Here is a 10,190-nt window from a genome sequence, read left to right on the forward strand (position 1 = left end):
GGGAGGTGAGGGGCGCCAGGGACCCCCGTATCCAGGCCTGAGGGAGGTGAGGGGCATCAGGGACCCCCGTAGCTATGCCTGCAGGAGGTGAGGGGTGCCGGGGACCCCGTATTGCCTGCAGGGGCAAGGCCCCCATCCTTCTGCTCCCGACATCACCCCCCATGCCCCTGCACCTACATCGTCTCCTTTACTCATTAGATGTTTACATGAGGAAAGGACATTGAGTCCATTTCACAGATGAAAAGATGGAGGCTCTGAAAGGTTGATCTGCCCAAGAGGACACAGCCCGTGTGTCGGGCGAGAGTTTAAACCCGGCCCGGCCTCCTCTTGGGACAGGGGCCCGTGACCCCGACAGCCTTCCCATCCTGGCGTGAAGACAGAGATGGCTCAGACACCCGTCCTGCTGGGCCACTGAGGCGGAGGGCTGGCCTGCCAGGCCCAGTTGTCGCTCTTTGCCACTGTGGGTCCCAGGTGGGGAGGAGCCTCACAGGCCAATCCCATCAAACGTAGGTTTGATCCTCCAGAGCAGTGCAGGGACCGGTGCTGACTGGGCTCCAGCCCTGACTTCCTCCCCCAGCCTTGCAGGGCTCAGGTCCAGAGGACACCTGACCACGAGTTTAACTTGCGGGTGGTCACTTGCCTCGTGTGGTGATGCCACGATGCCCTCTCTGTGCAGCGCAGAGTCCTCGCCCGCCTACTATGAGTTCATCGGCGTCCGCGGCTGCCAGGACGTGCTGCACCTGTACCGCCTGCTCTGGGCCTCTGCGGTTCTGAACGTCCTGGGCCTGTTCCTGGGCATCATCACCGCTGCCGTCCTGGGGGCCTTCAAGGACATGGTGAGGCCCCTCGGCGGGACCCCCACTGCTCACCGGGAGCCGGGCTCCGGGTCCATTTCCCCAAGGTGGGCTGGGGGATCCCTGGCCCTCACTTTACAGATGGGGCACTGAGGCCCATGTGTCTGCCGGCGGCGTGTCAGGGTGACAGCTGGTGTGCACCGACTCACCTTGGGGCCGTCCTGTCCCAAGCCTGTCCCAAGAATCACCTGATTTAATCCTTGCCTCCCTGCTGAGGTGGGCACAACCCACCCCCGAGAAACAAAGTTCAGCTCCCAAGAGGGAGGCCCAGCCCTTGTGCACTAAGCTCCCCTCGTTAGCAACTGCCTGGGGCTTCAGACCGGCAGGTCTGGGCTGGGGCCGGGGCCAGTGCCTTCACAGACCCCAGAGGCGAGACCCATACGGCCTGGGCAGGAGGAGGGAGGGACGGGGCCCCTCGAAGGCGTTGGGCTGGACCTGTCCTGGAAAGGCCGGCCCTCGCCCGCCCAGGAAACCACAGGGAAATCACTGGCCTGGGCTGGCTGTCCTCTCCCTTCTCCCTCCTCTGCCCTCTCCTGGCACCTGTTTCGAACCAGATGTTCTGGTGGTGTGTGGCCAGCAAACCCGCCCCTGAACTCGCAGAGAAGCTGCAAGGGAGGGGCAGCCAGGAGTGAGGGAGCCCCACCCTGAGAACATCCAAACAGCAACCCAGGGACGAAGGGCATCCCCTCTTGCACCCACGCGAGGTGGCCGGGCAGCACCAGGCAGACGCACATCCTGCAGGCCAGACCCGGCCCAGTGTGGCAGTGACAGCACTCCTGAGTGGCTTCTCCATGCCCCATTCATCCCAGAGACTGCCCGTAACTAAAAAGTAACTCAGCTTGGAACCCTCCTGCCATCTGCTTCTCAGCTTCTCCTTTTCTCAGCACTTTCGTGCTTCCAGACAAAACTGGTGAAGCTGAGAGTGACCTTGGCATCCCGAGGTGCAGCCCTCTGGCTCCCCACCCAGTGGCCCACCAAGCCCCACCCTGGGCCCCCTGACGCCCGCACACCAACACAAGACAGGCACCTCCCAGGGTCCTTGCTCTGCAGTGACAGCTGGCCAGCCCCTGTGGGCTGGGGCCGGGTGGGAGCGGGAGTCTGGGGTTGGGAAGGGTCTCTGCCGGGGATCGTGCAGGCTCTGGGTGCCTTTGGTGTCTCCTCGGTTCAGGCTTCTCTGCCTCAGCGGCTCAGTGTCTCCCCTCAGTGGCTGCCCTAGGAAGAACTGCAGCTGGATTGTAGACAGGACACAGAAACGCGCGTGTGGTGCAGGCGCCATGCTCGCCGCACAGGCCCGGGGTTTCCAGGGTTTTCCGGAAGTGGCTCGTGTGTTCATTAAAGCCGGTGATAAAATGCTGGAGTGCGGGATCAGGAACAGGAGCTGCCCCAAGGGCCAGCCCACAACGCAGAGCCACCCCCAGCTCCGGGAAGTCTTTCTCAAACCCAGAGCTCAGGGGTGTGCAGAGCAAGGAGGGGGCTTGCTAACCTTCACACCCACCAAGCAGGCACTCTTGTGAGTTTCATTGATTCTGCCGTTTAAACATTTTGTTAAGGAACGAAGATGCTTCCTTAGCCGTCACCAAGCGGGACGGCCCTTCTCCGTAGACGAGGGCAAATTCCTTGTGACAGGTGCGTGGGAGGTGCTTAACGTGCTGGCAAGGGCAGGCGGCTGAGCCAGCCTCTTGGGCCTCCTCCACGTGTGACTCCGTGGCCCCCGTGTTCTCTGGTTTCTGTGCACTTGCCCTGGCCCTATCCTCAGGCCACCCCCAGCTCAGAGGCCTCCCCACCCCTCTACCTGTCAGAACCTCAAATCTCCTGCTCCTCCCTCACGGAGCACGGACCCTCCATGCCCATCCACCTCCCAGGCCCACCTCAGCTACCTCCCTGCTCTCTGCAGGGTCTGAGGCAGAACCACAGCCTCCTGTACATGTAGACCAAGGACCAGCTGCCCAGAAGCCCCTGCCCCTTCCCACCCTCCAGCGCCCACTGGGCAGGGGGCTCCCTCCCAGCCCCAGGGGTACGGGCAGCGCTGTTTTCTATTTGAGGACACCTCAGGCCTGGGGTCATCACCGTGGCCCGGGGCCGTCACTGTGGCCAGACCCTTGCAGCAGTTCCGGCCTGGCTTCCCTGCCTGTGCCATCTTCCCCTGGCTTCCCTCCAGGGTGCTGCTGAACCCGGGGTTGAGGGCTGGGGGCTGGGGAAGGTGGAGGGGCACCTGTGTGAAGGTGGGGAGGGAGGCGAGGCCTGGGTGCCCTCAGCCCAGTCCCCGTGTTTCTGGCCCTGGAAGCCCTGGAGCTTGTGTGAGCCGTGGGCCCCTCCCTCTGTGGGGGATGAGGCCGGCCGGGGCCTCAGTTGGAGCTGGCACCTTCTTTGGAGAATTTTAACTGCCTGAGTGGGTCAGTGGAAGTGTGGATGGGAGCTTAGAAGGCTTTGGTTTTGTTTGCATTCCCCAGAAACCCCGCGCTGGTCGGGTGCAGGCTTGGGGAAGCGAGAGCTGTCAGCCCGATGCTGAGAGGACCTTCCTCACCTGCACCCTTCTGTGCCGAGAAATCAGACTCTGGGGCCCGGAGAGAAGGAAACCAGTGCTATTTTTCCCCAAAAAATATTAAGTAAAAAAGAGCCTGAGCCAAGCAGCCACCCGGTGTGACTGGCAGGTGGCAGGGCCCTGGGAACAAGATGTAGAGAACCTGAGTATAAAGACACGCTCGTGGCACAGGTGTGTGTGTGTGTAAGGGGGAGCCTTGTAGATAGCCCTGGAGTCTGTGGGGTGGGGGGGAGGGTGTGTGAATGGCCGTGGGTCTGTGTGTGTGTGGGGTGGGGGGGGCCCGTGTGAATGGCCGTGGGTCTGTGGGTGGGGAAGGGGGACCTGAGAGTGGCCCTGGGTCTCTGTGTGTGTGTGTGTGTGTGTGTGTGTGTGCCTGTGTGGGGGCGTGTGGAATGGCCCTGGAATATGCATGTATTGAGGTGGGGAGAATTGTGAATGGCCCTTTCTTAGGCTGGTGGGGGTGGGGTGCACGTCTGAGTGGCCCTGGTCTATGTCAGGCTTCCCTGCGGTCCAGCACGGGGTGGTCTCACCTGCTAACCCAGGGCCCTCTGTTTATTGCAGCCCTGCAGCCGCTTCCCAGTCGCGCCCGCCTCCGCCCTGGCTTTGTCTGAGGACCTGCAGTCCCCCTCTCCAAGCAGCTCTGGCTCTGGGCTTCCTGGCCAGGCCCCACCGTGCTACGTACCCACCTACTTTCCCCCAGGGGAGAAGCCACCCCCGTATGCACCCTGAGAGGTGTGGAGTAAAAGAAAAAAAAAGGCAGCCTCTAGAAATCCCGCTTCTGTGGCCAACCTCCTAGAGAACCCAGGAGAGTGTTCCGGAAGTCTGTCCCCTGCTTCCCTCCCTGGGCACACTGGCGAGGGAGGCTGGGACCAGGCAGGGAGTGGGGCCCTGTAGACCCAGGCTGGTGACACCTCGGCTCAGGCTCTGCTCACACCACCCGGCCTCCTCCTCTGACAGCCATTGTTCTGGTGTTTTCACATCCCTTAATTAGCTGCTATTATGATTCTGCAAAGAAGGTGGGGCTCCGTGCCTCCCTGCGTGTGTGTTCCTGTTTGCGGACGTGTGTTGTGCGTTACACATTCATGCGTGCGTCTGTGTCCTGGAGAAGGGCAGGGCAGGACCCACCCGCCCCGCGTGCTGTGCCCCTGACATATGCCAGGAAGGGAACGACGCTTCGGCTCCCACGCCCAGCGCTGTGTCTAACCGCCTGCGAGTTGCCAGAGTCTGGGGGCCCAGTTATCCTTCCCAGCCCCGGGCGCAAATCTGCCCGGGCCACTGGCGCGAGGGTCTCCCCCTGAGCTGTCTCCCAGCTACGGCACCTGGACTTCTGCTGTCCTTCCGCGGCGGCTCCCTCACCGCAGTGTCTCAGGAGGGGATAGTGGGGGAGGGTGTTTCGCGGTCCCTCGGCTCAGGATCTGGGGCCGCAGCGCTCCCTGTGGAAACCAGCCCTGCTCCCCGCCGGCCCAGCATGCGCCCTGCCAGGCACACCTGGGGAGACAGGTGAGCGCGCCTGGGAAGAGGCAGGTCCCCGGTGGGTCCCAGGCGCCCCAGTGACTGGAGTTCAGGATGCGCCACCCCAAAGTAGCCAGAGTCTCTTGAAAAGCAGTGGATGTGGGGAGAGGCTCTCAATTCCTAAAGTCAGATCCTCAAGGAACCACGGACTCCCCGGGGCGCGGGGGAGGTGAGAGGCGATCCCACTGCTTCTCAGACACACCACAAGACACCGAGTCGCCGCCTCTGCTGTGGGCTGCTCACACTTCCCCAGTCACTCCCTCTCCCCTCGGAAGCTGGCGCCCCAGGGCCTCATGTCCCTCCCTTCAAAGCCCCACTGTGTCTGCAGTAAACAAGTACCACTCTTCTCCTGAGTGAGTCTGAGGTCTCCAGCTTATTTCATGGAACAGCACCCGCCTGGGAGCTGGAGCGGGGACTTTCGTCCCTGCCCAGTCCTGGGTCTGGGAGAAAAAAGATACCGGAGCCACGCTCATGCAGACACAGGCTCCTGCCCCCTCCGCTGCCCGGGAGCCTCCCTCTGTCCCCCTCTGCCCGACGGTGGGTCTCAACCTGTGTTCAGTGCTCCTGGGCAGAAGGCCCGCAGCGCACATCCACGCATGGACGGTGCCCAGCCAGGCCCAGGGGCGCCAAAGGGCCTCTGAAAGGCCTGCAGCCAGCTCTGGTCTGTGAACCCGCCACTGCTTGTCATTTTTATTTTATAAATCCAGCCTCACCCACTTGCTTTCCAGGAGAATGTGGTCTTGGCCTCTCCTCAGGGCTGACTGGCCTTGGATCAGTCCAGGAGGTCAGGCATGAGCCGGAGGCGCTGCGTCCTGTCTGGAAACTCACCGCCGGGTTCCTCCAGGGCTGCAGGTGCCTGGCTCCGACTGAGAAGCTGAACAAGCAGCAGAGACCAAGAGGTTTCTGGAGCGCCGGGAGAGGCACTCAGCTGCGCCTGGGGGGATGAAAAGTGTGCCATGGATTTCCCGAGTCCCCGAGGCTCTCGTTTTACCTCGGGAGGCTCTATGGGCACTGACGGTGCCGTGGTCTTGTGTGGGCGGTTCTCTGTGGCCTGGGCACTCTGGAGCTCGGCCTGTGCCCCCGAAGCTGCCTGGTGCAGGCCCCAGGGCCTCTTGTTCTAGGGGTACGAAGAGCAGAGAAGCTGAACTGCAGGTCTGGGCAGGCAGCTTCTGCCCCCTGGAGCCCTGGCCAGCAAAGTCACAGGGATAACCATCGTACCCTCATGTCAGCCCTCGGTTGCAGGGTGCAGTGTGGGGGCATCAGAGTGCTTCCCCGAGGACGCATGCACCAGCGTCCCCCAAACACAACGTCCATCTTCCCTGACTTTTAATCTTGTCTACAGTCAAAAGCTGTTCAAAAATATTCAACTCCAAGGTCAACAATTTTGTTCTTGCCACAAAAATGTCCTTATCCTTTACCCCAGCCACAAAGAATGTGAACAATTTGACTTAAGGCTGGTGGTGGCCGGAGGGTCCTCCAGGCCCCAGGGCAGCTCCCACCCGGCACAGGGCTCCAGCCAATGCCTGGCCTGCAGTGTGGGCGGCGGCTGCTCTCGAGGTGCACCCGTCTGGTGGACGGAGCCTGTCTGGGGCCACCAAGCTCTGCCGGCCTAAGTTACAGTCTGATGAACCCCGCCCTGGGCTCCGCTGGGGCCTCCTAATCCCAGCCTCCTCCCAGCCTCCCCTGGAGGGATGGGCCCCCAACTCTGCCCTCGCTCAGTTCCCACGCACAGCCGAGGCCAGGGAGACCCTGGAGGCCTCGGGAGATGGGGTGGAGGGGATGGTGGGGCAGGGGGTGCTGGGTGGTTTGGGGGTGCTGTGGTCCCACCTGCACGCCCTGCCTCGCTGGGTCACACAAGAGACAGGCTTCTCCTGCAGCTCAGAGGTGGGGCCTGATGCAGCTGCAGGTCAGGCCTGGGGAGGGCGGGGTCAGAACATTGCCCTGGGCAGGGCTCCGCTGAAACTGGCCCCACCCTTATTAGCTTGGGACCTTCGATTACAGGGAGCCTCCTCCTGCCTCAGTTTCTACATTTCACACAGCAGCACTGCTCACAAGAGCCCCCAGTCAGAAGCAGCCCAAATGCAACTACTGAGTGGGGGAGGGATGTGGTCCGTCCACATGGGCCACCGGCCACGGAGAGGGGAAGGGACCTGGGTGATAGGGTTTGGCTGTGTCCCCACCCAAATCTCAAATTGCATCTCCCAGAATTCCTGTGCGTTGTGGGAGGGACCCAGCGGGAGGTAATTGAATCATGGGGGCTGGTCTTTCCCGTGCTATTCTCGTGAGAGTGAATAAGTCTCACGAGATTTGATGGGATGATCAGGATTTCCGCTTCCGCTTCCTCGTTTTCTCTTGCTGCTGCCGTGTAAGGGGTGCCTTTGGCCTCCCACCGTGATTCTGAGGCCTCCCCAACCATGTGCAACTGTAAGTCCAATTAAACCTCTTTTTCTTCTCAGTCTTGGGGAAGTTTTATTAGCAGCATGAGAACAGAACTACAGTGGCCCATCCACACACGGGTCACCCGGCCACGGAGAGGAAGGAAACTCTAACGGGTGCTATGGGGTGAGGCTGTAACACATGTTGCTCAGGGAAGGACACCAGACACCAAGACTCTGTTCTGTTTATATGCAGTGTCCAGAGCAGGCGTGTCCAGAGCAGGCGTGTCCAGAGTAGGCGTGTCCAGAGCAGGCGTGTCCACAGACAGAAGCCGACTGGGAAAGGAGGCGCAGGCACTCACTGCTCACGGACACGGGTTCTTTCTGGGGAGACAAGCGTGTTCTGAGTATGTTCTGGATAGGGAGGGAGGAGCAGTCACTGGTCACGGACACGGGTTCTTTTGGGGGAGACAAGCGTGTTCTGAGCGTGTTCTGGATAGGGAGGGAGGAGCAGTCACTGGTCACAGACACAGGTTCTTTTGGGGGAGACAAGCGTGTTCTGAGCGTGTTCTGGATGGGGAGAGATGCAGTCACTGGTCACGGATGTGGGTTCTTTTAGGGGAGACAAGCGTGTTCTGGATAGGGAGGGAGGAGCAGTCACTGGTCACGGACATGGGTTCTTTTGGGGAGACAAGCGTGTTCTGAGCGTGTTCTGGATGGGGAGGGAGGTGCAGCCACTGGTCACGGACGTGGGTTCTTTTAGGGGAGACAAGCGTGTTCTGAATAGGGAGGGAGGAGCAGTCACTGGTCACGGACACGGGTTCTTTTTGGGGAGACAAGCGTGTTCTGGATGGGGAGAGGTGCAGTCACTGCTCACAGACACGGGTTCTTTTGGGGAGACAAGCGTGTTCTGAGCGTGTTCTGGATGGGGAGAGATGCAGTCACTGCTCACGGACACGGGTTCTTTCTGGGGAGACAAGTGTGTTCTGAGCGTGTTCTGGATAGGGAGGGAGGAGCAGTCACTGGTCACGGACGTGGGTTCTTTTAGGGGAGACAAGCGTGTTCTGAATAGGGAGGGAGGTGCAGTCACTGGTCACGGACACGGGTTCTTTTCGGGGAGGCAAGCGTGTTCTAAGCGTGTTCTGGATGGGGAGAGGTGCAGTCACTGGTCAGGGATGCGGTTTCTTTTCTGGGAGGCAAGCATGTTCTGAGCGTGTTTTGGATGGGGAGGGAGGTGCAGTCACTGCTGTCAGACATGGGTTCTTGTGGGGAGAGGAGTGTCTGGGAGCCAGATGGAGGTGACGGGTGGACGGCCCAGTGGATGGATTGACTGCCGACCAGTGCCCTGCACTCATGAGGCATGGCTATTGCCGTGTGAATCACATCTCCATGGAAACGGGGGTGGGAGAACCAGGCCCCAAGGCTGTTGTGAAGATGGCCTTATGGGGCTGCATTGGCGCCTCGGGCAGTGCTGACCCCCGGCCGTGCTCGGTGAACAAGAGCCACAGTCATCACCCTTGCCACGCAGAGCAGCTCCTTCTGCAGACTTGGGGACCCTGTGGCCACCAGGCCCCACAGTGGGAGCAGAGTTACCTCCGAAACTCCGGAGACCCACAGGCAGAGGAGGATTCCATGAGGCCGGGGCCCGTCAGCAGATTCTCAGACGGCAACACACACCACTTCCCTTTCTGTTTCCTAGACCTTTAACTGATGGAATTCAGTAAGCGGAAAACATGCTTGAAACAAGGGCACCATGGAGCGGACCTTCCCCTCTCCCTCGTGGAGGGCTCGACCCTGGGGCCGGTGACCCTTCTCGCTTTGCAGGCAGGGGCTGGAGCTGGAGCTTCCACAAACAGGCCAGGCTGGGATTAGCCCGGCTGTACATTCGCTTTACGCTTCCGTTGGCATTTAGATACCCGATGTTCATATTTTCTGTATTACGTGAAGTAGGAGGAAACGTTCCTTTGTGCTTAGAGCAGTGTTTCCACAGAGGTGCCCGGGCCCAGGGCACAGCAGCCAACCTCTGCAGACATTTCGTGTTGTCATGAGGCGGAGTGTCCAGGAGGGGGCGCTGCTGCATCCGCTGGGCACAGGACACGGCCAGATCAAAGGACTGCAGAGGCGCATCCCACAAGCCTCCTCTCCTTCTCTCAGCCCAGAGTCAGGGTTGTCCCCCCTCCCTCCTGCGTCACATCCCTCCTCCCTCCTGGGACACATCCCTCCTCCTCCTGGGACATCCCCCCTCCCTCCTGGGACCATCACACTCCTCCTGGGACACATCCCCCCTCCCTCCTGGGACATCCTATCCCTCTGTTCATCCACGGGCGGGCCATGGGGCCCCATGTCCTCCATGGGGTCTGTGGGCCTCCACTCTTCCCCCCACTTTGTCCATCCCTCCCCCCCCATCCCTCCCTGGGTTTCATCCCTCCATCCACTTCCTCCTCCACATCCCCCCCTCCATCCCCCCCACTGGGGCTATCCCTCCTTCCCTCCTCCCTCCATGTTCCCTCCCCTCCCTACATCCCTCCACTCCCTGGTCCTCCATCCCCCCCCCCCCTCCTGGGGCCATCCCCCCCTCCCCTCCATCCCCCCCCCATCCCCCCCTCCATTCCTCCGTTCCTCCCCCCTCCATCCACTCCCTCCATTTCCCCCCTCCCATCCCCCCCCTCCACGTCCATCCCTCCATGCATTCCCTCCATCCATCCACGTCCCTCCCTCCCTCCATCCCTGTTTATCCATGGGCCCCTCCCTCCACTTATCCCTCCACTCATGAGAACCCCCCTCCACCCTGGGACCACATCCCCCCTCCTCTGGGGTTCCCCATTCCTCCTCCCTCCTGGGACATATCCCCCCTCCCTCCATGGGACACATCCCTCCTCCCTGTATGGAACTCTCTCCTCCCTCCAT

The 10,190-nt window shown here is 61.3% G+C and overlaps 1 protein-coding gene across 1 annotated transcript in view; it reads left to right on the top strand.

Moving 5' to 3' along the window:
- Positions 1-4,441, top strand: part of TMEM255B (transmembrane protein 255B) — a 34,431-nt gene extending 29,990 nt beyond the window's left edge. The window contains exons 7-9 of the mRNA XM_031655699.1: positions 73-87; positions 377-836; positions 3,958-4,441. Coding sequence (XP_031511559.1) covers positions 73-87; positions 377-836; positions 3,958-4,125 — 643 coding nt within the window. The 3' untranslated portion in view covers positions 4,126-4,441. The remainder of the gene's footprint in view (positions 1-72; positions 88-376; positions 837-3,957) is intronic.
- The last annotated feature ends 5,749 nt before the right edge of the window (positions 4,442-10,190 follow it).

Source organism: Papio anubis, chromosome 15, assembly GCF_008728515.1.
Source record: "Papio anubis isolate 15944 chromosome 15, Panubis1.0, whole genome shotgun sequence".
Taxonomy (NCBI): Eukaryota; Metazoa; Chordata; class Mammalia; order Primates; family Cercopithecidae; genus Papio; species Papio anubis.